Source organism: Panthera uncia (genome assembly GCF_023721935.1).
Source record: "Panthera uncia isolate 11264 chromosome C1 unlocalized genomic scaffold, Puncia_PCG_1.0 HiC_scaffold_4, whole genome shotgun sequence".
Classification (NCBI taxonomy): Eukaryota; Metazoa; Chordata; class Mammalia; order Carnivora; family Felidae; genus Panthera; species Panthera uncia.
In genome coordinates this window covers 42,175,952-42,193,015 of record NW_026057585.1, presented here as the reverse complement: position 1 = coordinate 42,193,015, position 17,064 = coordinate 42,175,952, and the positions used below count along the sequence as shown (strand labels likewise).

Below are 17,064 nucleotides of genomic sequence, written 5' to 3'. Positions count from 1 at the left end.
TACACAATATATCATGGAGCAGTGCTTGTTCCCCTTGAGGAAGCAATATGTTGTTTTATTTTTCATCCCATTGACATTTCTTAAGAATTCCCAAAGAAGGAAGCCTCAGGTGGCTTCTACCACATATTAGGAGGGTGTTGTCAATCCATTATTTTCGACTTCTGGTTCCTCTTTCTGTCGTTTTGGTAACTAGCAATAACAACCTCTATTTATTGAGTCCCTGTGCTGAGCATTTTACCCAATTAATCTCATTTAATTTTCCTAGCAGTTCTGTAAAGTAGATGCTAGCCCCCTTTTACAAATTAGAAACCCAAATGGCCCAGTTGGCCAACGATTGATAGGGGGGCAGTCTTGCTCCAGACCCTGTGCGTCTTTTGATGGTGTCCAGCTCACTTGCCCTCCCACCCAACCCACCAAACCCTGGGCTGCACCACCTCATCATATGTTCCCTCTGGTCCTGTACATGGGGCTTTAGCAGCATTTGGGAGAATATACAGTAAGGGTCGTTACCTGCCCCCCCCCCCCTTTCAAATTGATGCTAAAAAAGGAGTGTTGAATTTATCTTCTTTCTAGTGTTGATTCTCCACAGGCCCATATTCTTTACTGACTGTTAAATTTTCACCTTAAATGCTCCAACAAGCCTAACATATAAAATAACCTTGGAACCTGCTTCATAAAGAAGCTGTACTGTCCTTAGACCTGGGCAAGAGGAACCAGGCCCTGAGTCCTGCCCCTATGCTGCAGAGGGACTCACTTTAGTGCTTGGTCCCATCTACTTTCCACCATGAGGAGTCCCCAGGGCCTGGGAGAAAGCTCTCCTGGAAACAATGCTATCCCTTTATACCACAGGGACCCAAGACCCTGGACCTGTACACCCAGATAGCCGTTTCAGCATCTCGCGTCCTGCTGGGACCTCTCCTCTGGGTTTGTCCTCCTGAAGGCTGACCTTGGCTTCCTCGAGGGAGCATCTCTAGGCCCGAGGCACATGGGCAGATTGCAGGTGGTCCTGATGACCATAAAGACAATGATTTGTATATCAGAATGCTTTGCAAAATAGGACATTGTCTTAGTCCCACCGGGCTGCTGTAACAAAATCCTACAGATTGGGTAGCTTATAAACAGCAGAACTTTATTTCTCACAGTTCTGGAGGCTGGAGTCCAAGATCAGGGTACGATTATGGTTGGATGAAGGCTCTCTTCTGGGTTGCAGACTTTTCAGTATATCCTCACGTAACAGAAGGGGAAGAGATCTCTTTGGAGCCTCTTTTATAAGTCACTGATCTCATTCATGAGGGTTCCATACTCATGACTTCAGCACCTCCCCCAACCCCCACCTCCAAATGTCATGATCTTTGAAGGTTAGGATTTCAACATATGAATTTTGGTGGAGACACAAACATGGAGACCATAGCAGGTATCACAGAAATTTAGTCACTGTTATGTCATGCATGCTTGAGCAACAAAAGCTCCAAACAAGACATTTGGTTGGAGGATTGGTCTATGAGAGGATTAGCATCTAGTGGGTTACAACTTACTGGAAGCAGAACATAGACTCAAACCATGCACCTCTGCCTTCCAGGGTCTGGCTCCTACAGTGGAATTGCCACTTTAGATGAAATTCAAGACTTTCAGTCTAACTTTCTGAGGGAGGCATTTGGGGGACGTTTTCTGTGAAGCCATTGAGTCCCTCCTCAAGAGGCTGGGAGTGGGCCCAAGTAGAAGTCCATCATATGTGGGTTGGGAAAGGTAGTGTGTGTCATTGCTCCTGTCTCTGATTCTTATCCTCAGCTTGGATCTGAGTGCCTATATTGTACGTAACAGGATTCTCTTTCCATTGTGATGATGGGGATTTTTAAAAAACATGTTTATTTATTTTTGAGAGACAGAGTGTGGGGAGGAGGGGCAGAGAGAGAGAGGGACAGAAGATCCAAAGCGGGCTCTGTGCTGACCACAGAGAGCCTGATGTGGGGGGCTTGAACTCACAAACCATGAGATCATGACCTGAGCTAAAGTTGGACACTTAACTGACTGAGCCACGCCGGTGACCCTGATGATGGGGATTTTAAAGTAATTATTGGTTTACTTTTTGTCTTTTCTTTTTAACATCCGCCTCCACCATTTTCCAGTCATTTTACTTGGAATAATATACATCATAAGTGTTTTTCACATTAAATGTGCTCTTCAAGTGTTCTACAGCCACCCGCTTCCTATTTCTTGAGACAATTAGTGCTGATAAGGATTTTATGGGGTTTCTCTCTGTGTCTCTTCTGCCCTCTCTCTCTCTCTGTCTCTCTCTCTCTCTCTCTCTCTCTCTCTCTCAATGGTGTTTTCCTTAATTCTTCTTGGCCCAGTTTTGAGTTTCTTTGGTCTCAGAAACCTCCTGTGCTTCATCTTAAGAGAAGAATTTATCTTTTGTACTTCTCAAAGCTTTTGTGTTTAGTGGCTCACTTTGCTTACGTGTGAGAGCTTTCTCGGGCATTTTATTATTTGATTCTTCCATATTCAAAGATTTCTTAGAATTTGCTGTGCTGATAGTCTAACGTTCACTTGGTAAATTGCTAAGATGCATTGTCTTGAGAGCAGATTCATGATTTGTGCCCATTATAATAGCTACTTCTGTCCTGTATCCATTGCACTTGGAATGCTTCTTGCAGCCACTGAGCTTGTGCTATAAGTAAAAGCACAGGCTTTTTACTGTTATGAGCACAGTGGCTCATGAGGCTTCACAAACTCTTTTACATCAGAGCATCTCATATGGTTGTGCAGATTGCATCCTATTCAAGCGAGCTGGGCCAAGGGGCCAAGTGGGGGGCGGGGTGACTGCCAGTGTGGGCTTCCCCAGCCAAGTCGTGCACCTGGTGCAAGGCTGCATCCCCAAGGAAGGGGCCTTTTCCTAATATGCACAAAGGTGTCATATGGGCCAGCAGCCGGTCTGCTCTAACTTGGCTGGGTGTCTTCAGATGAAAAGATGGAAGAAGAGGTGATGGTGTTTTTTGTGGAGGGCTGAGATATGCTTACCCACCTGGGATCTTGAAGTTCTCCAAGATGAAGGAAGTCATTAGAAGCCAAAAGAAATGGTTTAAAAGTTGTTAAAGAACCACTTGGCATTTGCTAGCATTTTACATGCCCAGCATGATTTATTACATTCCCTCAGTTATTCTTTACTGAATAGGGTACTTGCAGTCAGTGCTATAGATCTGATTTTAGCCTGTGTAGCCCCTGAAACACCCTTGCCTGCTGAGTTCCATGCTCCCTAGGAAATTGCTGCCCCAAGTTGTATTCAGGCAACCTAGCTCTATTAAGATAACCTTGTCCCCAGGGACTCTGACAAGCCAGCCTCCATTTTCCACCGAGTTTGGTCAGTGCCCGGAGCAGCCCCACTTAGAGTCGGGATGGCATTTTCTGGAAGTCAACAGTATAATGACTTGGCAGCCTTCTTTGCCACACTGTAGTTGTATCTGAGAGCTGCATGTACCTTAGGCTTTTTATTGTTTTCCTTATGCTAACCATAAATACCCTTTCTCTGACTACTATGCTGAAAGGATAGTACAATTTCATTCAGCAAACATTTCTTGATGTTGCCCTTTGTTCAGAGATCTATGACTTGGACCTTTTCTACATCGCACTGAATGTATCTGTTCACCTGGACATCTGTACTAATGTGGCCTAAAACTTTTTGTACTCGTTTTTGTATTAGTCCACCAGAGGTGCCAGAATAAAATACCACAGACTGGGTGGCTTAAGTAACAGAGGCTTATTTCTCACAGTTCTGGAGGCTGGGTGTCTCAAATCAAAGTGCTGGCAAGGTTGGTTTCTGGTGAGTCCTCTGTCCTTGGCTCAGAGATGGCTGCTTTCTCCCTCTGTCTTCACATGGCTCTCTCTCTCTGTGCACTCCTGGAGTCTCTTTCTTTTCTCGTAAGAACACCAGTTGGATTAAGGCCCTGCTTTTGTGGCCCTATTCAACTTTAATTAAAGGCCCCAACTCCAAATACCTTGGCATCAGCTTGGGTGTTAGGACTTCAACCTATGAACTTTGGGAGGACACAATTCACTCCATAGTAACCCACGCTTCCTGGACTTTCTCATTTGAACAAATCCAGTGGATAATAAAACAACAACATTTTAGTGATACCTTTTCCGTCCATTTGGGCTCATGCAGCCATGTTAAAGACTTCATTTCCACCCTCAGAGAAACACTCCATTTAGCAATAATTACACTTTGGATCCTGCCCCTTAGATGGTGTCCTAATTGTTATATCCAAAAAATCTAAGCCTCATTTTTGGAAACTGCTCCCCTATGTTAAATATAGTGAAATGCTTCCAGGCAATCTCATTTTGTTAAAATTAAATTGGTGTTTTCTGGATCGTATTTGTCCCCTAAGCAGCATTCTCAAAGGGCTTGGCAGGCTTGGCCCCCAGCCCGTGCTTGTAGTAATCATGTTGATTTTTAATCAAGAGACTTATTTTGGCAGCTTCTTTTTTTTGATCATTTGAAAAATACTTCCCGATGTTTTAGAGTTTCGATTCCTGGGAACTGGATCATGAAGAGGAGTAAAGACCTTAGTGTCTCAGGAAAAAAAGCACCCACCTTGTATATAGCATTAATGGGCAATTTTGGTAATGACGATGATGAAGAGGAGGGTTTGATTATTTGAATCTCCAAATATTTAGGGATCATCAGAACTTACTTTCATGTCTACCATTCAACATTGAACAAATTCAACCATTAGATTTTTTTCTGGGGTAAAAATGATTTCCATGAGAAGAGGGTGTTTTTTCAGACCATGTTGAAATGCAGGTGCATGCTAAAAAAAATGTAAATTCTTTGGGGATTAATCATGAAATGTTTCAGGGTTGTTATAAAGAAGCTTATCAGTTTAATGAAATAAGGGCCATTTTCTTGGTCATGAATTTTTTATTTGTGCTATTTGATCAGTTACTTGCTGGGCTAGATGGTATCTGTGGGTGTCACTGGTGGGTCAAAGACACAGGATGGGAGAAAGAAAACAGCTGAGACTTATTTAGTAAAGTCTGACACATTCTATGCTTGAAACATTTGGCAAATGGCAAAACCTACTGCTTATGCTTGAAATCAGTAACTGAATGAGTAAATGAATGACTTCATTAACTCAGGCTGGACTGTTTCCCAGTAATCCAAATTAGTGGTAGTGGCAAAGACAGTGCTATGTGTTCGCCAGACTCCTGTCCTTTTTCCTCCTGGGCACATACCTGGAATTGGGTATCTCATTTACCTTTGATGTCCAGTAGGTCCATTGGGTTGAATTCTGGCCAATGGGGTTCGGTATGAATGACATACAACACTTTAAAACCTGGCTCCTGGGGCACCTGGGTGGCTCAGTCAGTTGAGCGTCCAACTTTGGCTCAGGTCATGATCTTGTGGTTCGTGAGTTCAAGCCCCATGTCAAGCTCTGTGCTGACAGCTCAGAGCCTGGAGCCTGCTTCAGATTCTTTGTTTCCCTCTCTCTCTGCCCCTCCCCTGCTTGTGCTCTCTCTCTCAAAAACAAAAAACAAAACACAAAACTTGGCTCCTAACAGTCCTCCTGCATGAGGCTGCACATTTTCTCTCTTCCCTTATCCAGTGATTGGATGCAGAAGGTACAGTGGAAAGCCTAGGGGCTGGTGGAGACATAAGATGGAAGCATGCTGGTCTCTGAAACACTGCATGGAATAGAGCCCCCTCATCAACCAACATGAGACTGTAATGTGATCAAGAAATAAATCGTTATTGTGTTTTAAGCCACCCAAATTTGATTTGCGGGTTGTTATGTTACCCTGTGTTAATTAACAATGAAGTTTCACCTTGGTTTTGTTTCTCAGTATTATTATGCAGAGAAAAATATTTGACCCGAAAACAGTGAACATAGTAACCAATGGAAGTACGTGTGCCAGTGTCTGCCCTATTAAGAACATATTCCTGGGGCGCCTGGGTGGCTCAGTCAGTTAAGCATCAGACTTTGGCTCAGGTGTTGATCTCATGGTTTGTGAGTTCGAGCCCCACATCAGGCTCTGCACTGTAAGTGGAGAAGTGAAGGGATTCTCTCTCTCCTTCTCTCTCTGTCCCTCCCCCACTTTCTCTCTCTCTCTCTCTCTCTCTCTTTCTGTTTCTCTGTCTCTCTCCCTCTCTCTCAAAATAAATACATAAACTTAAAAAAAAAGAGCATACTTCTTTTGCTCTACTTATTCCTAGTGGAATCCCAGGGATGTGCTAACTTACGGGCCAATTGAGCGTATGTCAGAAATCTTGTAAAATCACATGCACACTAAAACAACAAATAAATACACAATGTCTTAGAGAGAGGTGAGTCATGCCAGGTGTTTCTACCTCTAAAATCTTTAGGAGCCTACTTTCTCTGGATATAACCCAGAAGATGAGAACATCTACCTCTGGTGGCCATCACCATCTGATGGAGGGAAGGCAGACACCAATTCAGGCACATGTTCTTAATTGTGAAAATCCCATGAAAGAGGTGTGTTTGCAGAGTCAAAGCATATGAGTTCCATGTATGACCACCACATAATTTGTTTTAGTTCTTACGTGAATGCATACTTTTTATGACTGTATTAATGAACTGCTTGCCTCTCAGGATTCTTTTGAAAGAAGCCCAAGAAAAAGTAATTACCAAAGGCCGTAAAGAGTGAGTTTATAAGTTGTTTTGTGTACCCCCCCCCCCCCCCCCCCAATCCTCTCTTTGAGAGGTAGTCATTTTATCACCTGGGTTCCCTGAGAGTTGTGTGGCCTATTATGGTAGCCATTAGTCATATGTCACCATTTAAAGTAAATAAAATTAACAGTTTATTTCCTCAGTCACATTAGCCACATTTCATGTGTCTGGTGGTCACATGTGGGTAGTGGCTACCATGCTGGACAACAGAGATATAGAACATTGTCATCATTGTTGAAAGTTCTATTAGCACTGGTATAGACAGCTAGCTTTGATATTTTCATCTTTTTCATGATGCAACCACATTTTTAGGTTTTCTCTCACTACTATATATTTAAAAGCACTTTTCAAAACCAGACAGTAGACCCAGAATGGAGTCACTTATGCTAAGCCTACATCTTCAAACCTAAACTTAAGTACAATTTCAGCTCTCTCAGAAATGGATCTTAAACAAGTCAATCAGGAATCATCTGATTTAATCATCAGATCATCTCATCTGTCTGATAAACCTCTCCCATGCCCTAAAGGAAAGTAACCTTGCAATAACTAATCACCTTTTTTGCCTAGTACAACTTCCCTGTTTCTGTTACCCTCTGTTTATAAAATCTCTTGCCTTGTATAGCTCTTTGGAGTTCCTTTCTATCTGTTAGATTTGATGTTGCCTGAGTCATGAATTGCTGAAGAAAGCCAGTAAGATCTTAAAATTACTTAATTGATTTCTTTTTTTAACAGCACTATGGTGTTTTGTTATTGTTATTTGTGTTTTGCTTTTGTTTTTTTAAGCACATGAGATGTTCTTAAGATTATTGTGATATAAATTATAGAAAAGGTTGTGGAGTAAATCACAAAAGGAGAATGTCTGAGTACTTATAAAAGGAAATGATGATAATTAGGAGCTATCAAGGGTTCCCTAGGTTAGGTTATGATAGATTCATTTTGTTTTCTTCTATGACTGGCATAATCTAAGCTTCATGAAAGGAATTTTTGCTCTATTTTCTCATTGTTGGGTTCTCAATATTTTCAATATGCTTGCAGCATAGAAGGTGTTCAATAAATATCTGTTGAATGACTATCAGCGAAATAAGTTTGATGCTGTTCATTTCAGTTTTATTAAAAGAGAAGAGGAAAGTTCTCATACTATCTTTGAAGCAATGGTTGAAGTAATAAGACAGTTGGGTGAGTTGCCAAGTAGTTAAATAATCATGATAAGTGGCTAATGAAGAGATCATAAGACCTGGAATCAGATATAGACCTACCTTCAATTCTTGGTTCCTCTACTTAACCTGTGAGATCCCAAGCAATCATTTCAATTCTCTGAATCACTGTTTCCTCTTCATCATAATACTTAACATCTTAGGGTTGTTGTGAATATCAAATATGGTGCTATAAAAGGCTAGGATGAAGAAAGCCTTGAAGGTGGTATCTAGTAGAATGTTATGAGTCTCCATTCTGACCTAGCCAATGTTTCTATCTCCATCAACAATGAGGACATATGCTTGAATTTGTGGGTGGCATACCTGTTTTAAGAATCAGATTAAGAGGGACCTCAGTAGACTGAAAAGATAGTCTAAATCGAATCCTTTAAGGTTCAATGAGGAGAAATGCGATGATTTATATTGATTGACTCAAAGGAAAAAATGCAACAGTAGCAGACAGAGGACGTGCGGCTTAACTTCAGTTTGCAAACAAATTGGGGACTTCAGAAACAATTAATGTCATGCACCATGTGATGTGGTTGCCAGAGTTAGTTTTAGCAATAGGAATAAAGCACCCAATGTTGCACATTGGTGCTCCTGAGAAGTTAAAAATGCTGATGACTGGGCCTTTGCCAGAGATTCTAATTTAATTGGCATGGGATGCAGCTTTGACACTGAGATTTTTAACTTTCCCTGTCTAACCTCACCCCCCCCCCCCACCCAGTGATCCTAATGTGCAGCCAAGTTTGGGAACCCCTGGTCTAGGCTGAGCAAGGTCCTGCCTACTTCTGTTTGCTCCATATTTGCACAGTCTATAAATATTACTTGCATGGAAAAATGCATGCTGCATGAGGTTGTGAGTGCCCCATTCATGCATGGGATATATTCAGGCAATAGTGTCAGGACAGTGAGCAGACTGATAATTGTATCATTCAGGGGAAAGTTGGTTTTCTTAGAGAACGGTAGGAAGAGGTAACAGTCTTGGACATTGCTTGCTTGGTCTGTCTTAGGAAGTTAAATTCAGTTCCTCTCCCTGCCATTCCAGAAGGTGGACAGGGATCCACTGAGTAGAAGCTTTAGGAGGTGGATGTAGAAAAGTGCTTGCTGAATATGGTGCTTTCTAGAGATGAGGGATTGCCAGATTCTGGAGATTGGCAGAGACCTCACAGATTTTATTGTGGATTTAAAGGCTAATGGGTGAGTTCAACTATCAGAATGTTTTCTTTCACCCTTGACCTCACCTCCTACTCTCTCTTCCATCCTCTGCCTCAGTCATGCTATTCTCATTGTCGTTCTTAGGGCCCCATTCCCCAGCGTGTTCTCCATCTCTGGATAGAGATACCCTTCCTTCATCCCGAGACACTTTTTCTCTAGATATCTTTACAGTTTACTCTCACTTCCCTTAGGTTTTTGCTCAAATCATAGCCTCTCCCTTGATTCTTTATCCCCAATTCTTTTTTGTTTTTCTCTGTCACCATCTGAGATCACACACACACACACACACACACACACACACACACACACACACAATTTGTATGCCTTCCTCTAATAGATAGTGAGCCTCACATGGTCCAGGACTTCTGTCAGAAGTATGCACTGATATGTCCCAGTGCCAGAATAGTGCTGGGCTTTCAGAGGTGCTCGAGAAATATTTGTTAAATAAATCTCCAGGATCACCTACTTCTGTAGGCTCTCACCAATTATTTTGATTTTTCTGTTCTGGCCTGGATAAACTTCCTGTTGAGGAGGTACCTACTTGGCATCTTTGGATGATAAATTTAGTAATATCTGGGCAGAATGACTACTTTCAAACTGTTTTTCTTTTTTGCTTTTCTCCCCCCACATCAAATGGGAACATCATCCCCTAAACACGAAATATTATTCACTGATTAGCAGTTTTTGGGCAACTGTTGAGGGAAATCCAATGCAGAAAGAAAATATGAAACTTCACTGCAGTATAATTTCTTTCTTCTGAACCACGTTGGGTACAGTAAAGGTCAATAATGCACAGGAAAGCTAGGTTTAATTTCTTTGATGTGTAAAAATTAGTGCCTTGTCATCAATTACAAATGCAGGAGAACAAATCACTGGCACATTAAGTTGTTCCTGCTACATAAATTACAAATCTTGTTACAAAAAAAATATTAGCATCATCCCTTGTTATTTTAAAAATGCCAGCTCTGATAAACAGTCAGCCTTGGGCATATATTAAAATGCCCAAATTGTACTAAAATAAATTCAGCCTTTTAAGATAACACCTCATTTTAATTTCATACACGATTAAATCTATCAATTCAAAGGTCTTTTAACACATAAGTTTTGAAGTCATAATAGTATCCTTTAATTCCCTGTGGAAAAACTTAAACCTCTCTCTGCTTCTTTAATAACTTTCTTTTATTGACAGAAAATTTTAAGAAATCCTCTTTTACTTTGTTTTGTGTTCTTGTGTGTTTTTCTCAAGGAGAAGAGGAAATTAAATTGTGATCCCTTTCATTTTTGGAAGGAGATTTTTCCTTTAGTCATAGTCCAGAAGGAGGTTGAAAAAGCTTTGTGAATGAAATATGTTCTCTATCACAGTCAGATAGTCTAAATTATTGTCCTATACCCAGCAAAATCTTTATTCCTCCTTTCACTGACTTCTGAATTTTTCATTCTTAGCATCAATAGTACCCCCTCACTGCCATCCAGGGTGACTACCTGTCACCTTCCTTGTAACTTGAAGACCTCACTTTGCAAATGTAAATTCGAAGAGACCTAGGTCAGGGCTGGCTGTGGTTCTGACAGCCCAACCTGAGGGTTGGGGTGCGGGGGACACGCCTCTTTAGGCAGGGCTGCTCTGTGGCCTTTCCAGGAAGGGGAGGCTTTCCAGCCTGCTGTCCAGCTCAGAGACCTTGGAGGCCTGAACACCTGGATGTCTGATCTCATCAAAATCTCCTTTGAGAGGAAATTCTGTCAACAGATATTTATTGAGTACCTTCGGTGTCTCGGATTCTGTGCTTGGGGCTGGAGGTACGGTGATGAGGAAACCAATATGTCTATAAGATACCTGGCTTAAAGAACTAATGCAACATGGGCATATTACCTCTTTGAAATAAAGAAAGCTGACTACCATTTCCTGAAGAAAACAATTCTGTGTGTGTGTGTGTGTGTGTGTGTGTGTGTGTGTGTGTATCAGTATTTATCAAATATTCATTTACTTTTTCTTACCCACCTCCTTCTTCTTTCCTCTTCTCTCCTCTTCTTCCTTTGCTCTTCCTCCCTCCCTCCTTCTCTCCCTTCCCTTCATCCATCCATTCATGCATCTTGATTCCTGTTAGCTAAGTACTATATTGCAGTTGGAAGAATTAAGAGCAAGGTCTTTAGAATCAGAAAAACCTATATTTGAATCCTAGCTCTGCCATTCCATATTTCCATATAGGAATATTGGTTATCACTGCTACCATTATTATTGTTTTTTTTCTTTGTCTTTTTTTTTTTTTTTTTTTTTTTTTTACTGTAGATAACAATTACTTCTGCTACTTATAGTTATTAGTCATTTACCGTATCGGGCACTAAGGGATTTGCATGCATTTTACATTTAGTCCTTATAACAATTCTATGATGTAGATAATATTATTGTCTTCCTTTTATGGCTATGGAAAGTGTGCCTTGAGATTTTTATATAATACATTGCTCAAGGTCACATAGTAAGTAAAGGAACTGGGACTAGCTTTGTGATTCAGACTTTCTGAGACTCAGTTCCTTCTTTGCAAAAGGAGATACTAATTCCTGCTAAGGAAGTTGTTTGGTGTGACTCAGTGAGAAGAAGTGCTTCACATTTGCAACGCATTGGGTACCTGGCACATGATAACGTGATAAGTGTTGACACGGTGTATAGCTGATCCTGCTCTGCCTTTAGCTGTCTGGTATTAAGATTTTAGCTATTTCCTAGGCCCCTCCTTAAGTTTGGGACTTTGTTCTTTTTGTTATCCTAGAAAACCCAGGGAAGCCTGAAGTATTTAGGACTCATGAAATGTTTTGGAGGTCCCATGGAATCCTGGGGCAGACGCAGTGTGGATACAGATGCAAATCTCTGGGCTTGTAGATGTGAGACCTCTGCCTGGTGTGTTCTCCTAGGTTTTCTCTGCAACTAAGCAGGTGCTGGGGGCCAAGCAGGTCCTTCCAGGGCAGCCTTACCCTGTGTACAGAAATACGCTCTGTAGAAGCACCACATGAGGGTTTTCATAGTGATGAGGAGCTCTGAAGAGTGGGCTTTGACCATATGTCGTGAAGTATGTCTTGTAAGTGGAATGAGGCAACCGCAGAAGTGGACGTGGAGAGTGTGTCACATGACAGGATTATTTGTTAGTATGCAATTTTCTTTCTGTAATTGAGTAAAAGTCCATAATAGAAAGTGAACCGTTTGACACATAGACTTTGCTTCCTGTAACCCATAGTTCCTGTTTTAAGGAAGTTGGGATTAGAAACTTGGATTTCTAGATCCCTGGTGAGTGATTCTGAATCTTGCTCTGGAGTCCCTAGTTGCTGTGTGTCCCAGCCCTGGGTCATTCCTGTGACTCATGATAGTTGTTATAGAGAAACCATCTATCAGTGAACGAAGACGAAGCTTATTACTGCTATTAGCAAACACAATTTTGCCTTGAAAGTCTATAATGGCAAACTCTACTAGAGTAGAAACTTTTTTTTCCCCAATTAATTTCTTTTTGATATAATTTTCTCTTAATTTTTGAGGGTTCTATGGTTCACATTTCATAAAAGCTCACTTAATAATCTGGTAGATTTTGTCAACATTTTGAGGACAGGGTAAGACTTCTCAAATTTTTGCCTTGAAACTCAGTGGTATGCTTATACATAATTTCTTGAAGATCTATCCTAACTTTGTATTTTTGGTGAGATACTAGAGACAGAAAAGAATGAATTGTGAAGTTATGCATATCATATAAACAAATTCTCATTGTTTATGGCTAATCTTTAAATACATGCATTTTACCCAGAGTAAAAGTAGTTTAGAAGTTTGGTTCATTTTTAAAAAATGTTTGTTTATTTATTTTGAGAGAGAGAGAGCGCAAGATGGGGAGGGGCATAGAGAGAGGGAAGCAGTCTCCACGCTGTTGGTGCAGAGCCTGATGTGGGGCTCAAACTCCAAACTGTGAGATCATGACCCAGCTGAAACGAAGAGTCAGATGCTTAATCGACTGAGCCACCCAGGTGTTCGCAAAGTCTGGTTCATTTTTAAGTTATCTCATGCCTTAATTGAGTTATTCATTCCATTTAGTTAATGATTGATCGAATCATTCATTCCATTTAGTTAATATTTGAGTCCTACTATTTGCCAGGTAATAGGGCTACTAAAAAAGCCTCTGCAGATCTTATAATCTATTGACATAACATAAACAAATAATAAGATCATTATAATTTAGTGGCAAGAACTGTGAGAGCACATAGTAAGGTGACCTAACTCTGACTTGGGGGAGGGGCAAGGACTTCCTCCTGGAAGAAGTAGGGTGTAAGCCAGGTCCTAGAAGAGTAGTGAATGTCAACCTGGTAAAGCTGTTGGGGTGTGGTGGAGTAGCGGGTTTGAATCAAAGAAATAGCTCATCCAGATGCCAAGACCTGGGAGCAAGCCATGGTGTTGTTAGGATCTTCCTCTTCTCAGAGATACTTGTAATAACAAGAACTTGAGATTGTTCCCAGTTGTGACATGTGCAGTTTCAAAAATATTGCAAAAGCTGCCTGGTGAACCCCAATCCAGTCTTGACAGGTGCATAGTCTGTTAGGTCCAAATGTGGCAGTCACATAGGCAGTCCTCTGCCCATAGTTGAGGCACAAACCTGTTGAACAGTTTATTCCCACCCAATGGCCAGGTTGCTTTTGGAGTGATTGGTGCAGATTGGTGGTACAGCCTGGGACAGGGATCCTCCTGGGGGTGAGGCAAGAAGTCCTTGTAAATCAAAGGTTCCAGGACTGCTTCTAGTGGGATGAAAGAAGTGATGAGTGTGAGATAGAGGAGTAAATATCAAGAATCTCTCTGGTTCTGAAACCTCCGATGAATAGAATATTGGAGGCACAAGGATCTGAGTCGTAGGGCATAATTCGATTAACTTCCCAAGCTACCTTCAAATTACAAAGTCATATTACATCATAAAATCACAGGTTTTTTTTTTTTTAAGATTTTTTTCTTTTTAAGTAATCTCTACACCCAACATGGGACTCAAACCCACAACCCCAAGAACAAGAGTTGTATGAGTTGCATGAATCACAAGAGTCCACCAATTGAGCTAGCCAGGTGCCCTTCATAAAATCATGTTTTATGGTGCAAAGAGCCTTAGACTTGGGAAAAGTTCAAAGAGTCATAGGTTCTAGTTCCAACCACATGCCCTGAGACCAATGATGCACTAACCTGCAGTGAAGCTGTTACTGTCATGTGCTAGCATCACCCTGACATGGATTTGACTGTACCCAGGGCAGCCATTTGTGATTGGGCACCTTAAAATACTATGGGAGCAACTATGGCTCTCATCCAGCCTTAGCCTCTTCCTGGGCTTCATAGCTTCCCTCTTCCAGTGCTCCCTGGGAATAATTTTGTTGTATGTCATTCAGATCATCTTCCATCCATCATTCCAAGTCATAGTTCCTTGCCTAAGTGATTTAGCAACAAGGATCCGTGACCCTGTTTTTGCCTGCCTTCCCTCTTTCTTTTCATTTCACATGCTCAGCAACTCAAAACCAAAGAGGAAAGAAAGTGTCATATGCATTTTTTGTCAGACGTGAATGTAAACTTTGGAGAGATCGGCTTTGTTTCTGTTTGTTCCCTACGATGAATGTTAGGTTTTTCACTTAATTTAACTTAGGGGTAGAGATTATTTGTATACTATTAATATAAAAATCCTTTGACTCAAGAAGTATCACTGCTATTTCACACTCCCTGCAAATTTTTTATTCAGTTCTTGGCATGAACTTTGTGTTGAAAGAATGAACTTGTGTTTTTGGCTCTTTAATGTGAGTGATGAATAGGGGAATGATTGCTGTCTTACTGGGTGGCCATCCTCTTGAAGAGGAGAGTTCTGAAATTTTCATCTATGTGTTTTTTCTCATTTTTGGCCTCAGTGAAAGCTCTTTCTCTAAGTGTTAAAAATGAGACATTTGGAATGTGCTTTTGGAAGTATCCAGGCCAGGCCAGAGCTTATATAAATCCATGTTACTATCTTGCAGTTGATCAATACAGTTAAGAACCTGTGTGGTGGTGTATTCTAGAATATTGCAACAGCTTTCTGTCATCCTGACACTACTAATTCACCTTTCCAGTCTGTCCTGATTATTGATGTTAGGATGCTTTTGTTTTTTCAAGACAATTTGATTATATGTAAGCTTTCTGGCTAAAATCTCTCTAGCTTTAAGAATTCTTAAATTAAAAAATTTTTTTTAATGTTTATTTATTTTTGAGAGAGATTGAGAGACAGAGCACGAGCAGGGGAGGGGAAGGGGTAGAGAGAGGGAGACACAGAACCTGAAGCAGGCTCCAGGCTCTGAGCTGTCAGCACAGAACCCAATACGGGGCTTGAACTCACAATCTGTGAGATTATGACCTGAGTCGAAGTTGGTCACTTAACCGACTGAGCCACCCAGGTGCCCCAAGAATTCTTAAACCTGGATCCACAAACTGCAGTTAGGAAATTGATGAACTCTGAATTTGTATGCAGTTTTATGTATAGAAGATCCAGAGTTTTGGTCAGAGTTCCAGGTATCCTTGATCCACTCTAGAATATCTTAGCTCTTTAATAAGGAAGACACCTGCCCTGCTTGACATGTAACCTCCATCTATCATATGATATTCCTTTATATGACCTATTCAACATTTTGAATCACTCTTTTCTAACATATCTCCCTGCTTTTGAACCTGATGATCATTCTGCTTATAATGTCCATTCCTCATCCTTGGCTTTGCATGGTGAACTTCTATTTTACCCTTAAGAATTTACTCCAGGACCACTTTCTCTGGAGAAATTTTATTTCCTTTGCCAGGAACAAAATGATGCTTTCTTATCTATTTGCTGCCTTAATAACACTCATGTTTCTGCAGTAGATTTGAGGACAAGAAATGTATTCTGTTTCTGTGTGTCACCAGTCTAGAGGACTGTGGTGGCCCAAGGTAAATGCTCATTGAATATTTGTTGAACAAATAAGCAAAAGGATGAAGGACACATTCTTTCTTTAGGCGAAATGAAGATGGACTTACAGAGCCCTAGTGCGGGAGTCAGTCTTGCCTTCCTGTAGACAAATGGCTTATGTAATCTGGACATCAAGTGCCTGCCCCTGGATGAGTATGTTGGTCTCCTATTTTCATTATGGTACACTGATTCTCCGTTCAACACAAACAGGTTATAATGGATTCTTCTAAGTTTTATGAAAAGATTTCTGGTGCTAGAGATTGATTTGGGTACTTACAAGCTTCTCACTAAATATCCAAGAGGAACAAAGGGGACAAGGCGAGTGGAAAGATTTCTTCTTCTTTTTTTTTAAGTTTATTTATTTATTTTTGAAAGAGAGAGAGCGTGAGCATGAGCAGGGGACGGGCAAAGAGAGAATGCGATTCCAAGCAGGCTCTGCACTGTCAGGACAAAGCCCAATGCTCGAACTCATGAACTGTGAGATCATGACCTGAGCCAAAATCAGGAGTCAGACGCTTAACTGACTAAGCCACCCAGGCACCCTGAAAGATTTCTTTTAAATAAGCCCTTTGAAAAGTTCTGCATGGCAAGATCGCCTTCATCTCATATTAAAATGTACTGTTTGTCACCAAGTGACTTTGGATAGTGTGTGAATCCCTTATATGAAAAGAGATCTGGTCTGGTATCATGGTCCCCTGGAGATTTAGTTGATACTGTGGACAGTGATGACAGTGGAGAACCCAGGAAAGTCAGCATGGTTCAGACTGCATAGATGTCTACCTGACATTATAATACAGGGAGCTACCTACACAGGTGGCTGCCCCCTGATTTGTGCATTGGGAACATGGATTAAGCAGCAGATACTGTATTGATTCTTGTAATGCTCTTCTGAAGCCCTCTTTTATTTTTCATCTACTGAGAACCAGAGTGCCTACCTGCTAATCCATGAGGCAAAGACTTCCTTATTTCAAAATATATTTGATGCAATCAAAGTCTACTATGCCCGAAGAATTTAAA

The 17,064-nt window shown here is 41.0% G+C and overlaps 1 protein-coding gene across 2 annotated transcripts in view; it reads left to right on the top strand.

The window, feature by feature from the left end:
• ST6GALNAC3 (ST6 N-acetylgalactosaminide alpha-2,6-sialyltransferase 3) overlaps positions 1-17,064 on the top strand; it is a 535,521-nt gene that overhangs the window by 126,855 nt on the left and 391,602 nt on the right. Inside the window, exon 1 of one of the 2 annotated variants that reach the window (XM_049616991.1) lies at positions 1,845-6,488. The exons of the other annotated variant lie outside the window; for it this stretch is intronic. Coding sequence (XP_049472948.1) covers positions 6,327-6,488 — 162 coding nt within the window. The 5' untranslated portion in view covers positions 1,845-6,326. Of the gene's footprint in view, positions 1-1,844; positions 6,489-17,064 lie in introns of those variants that run through there. 2 annotated transcript variants of the gene reach the window in all.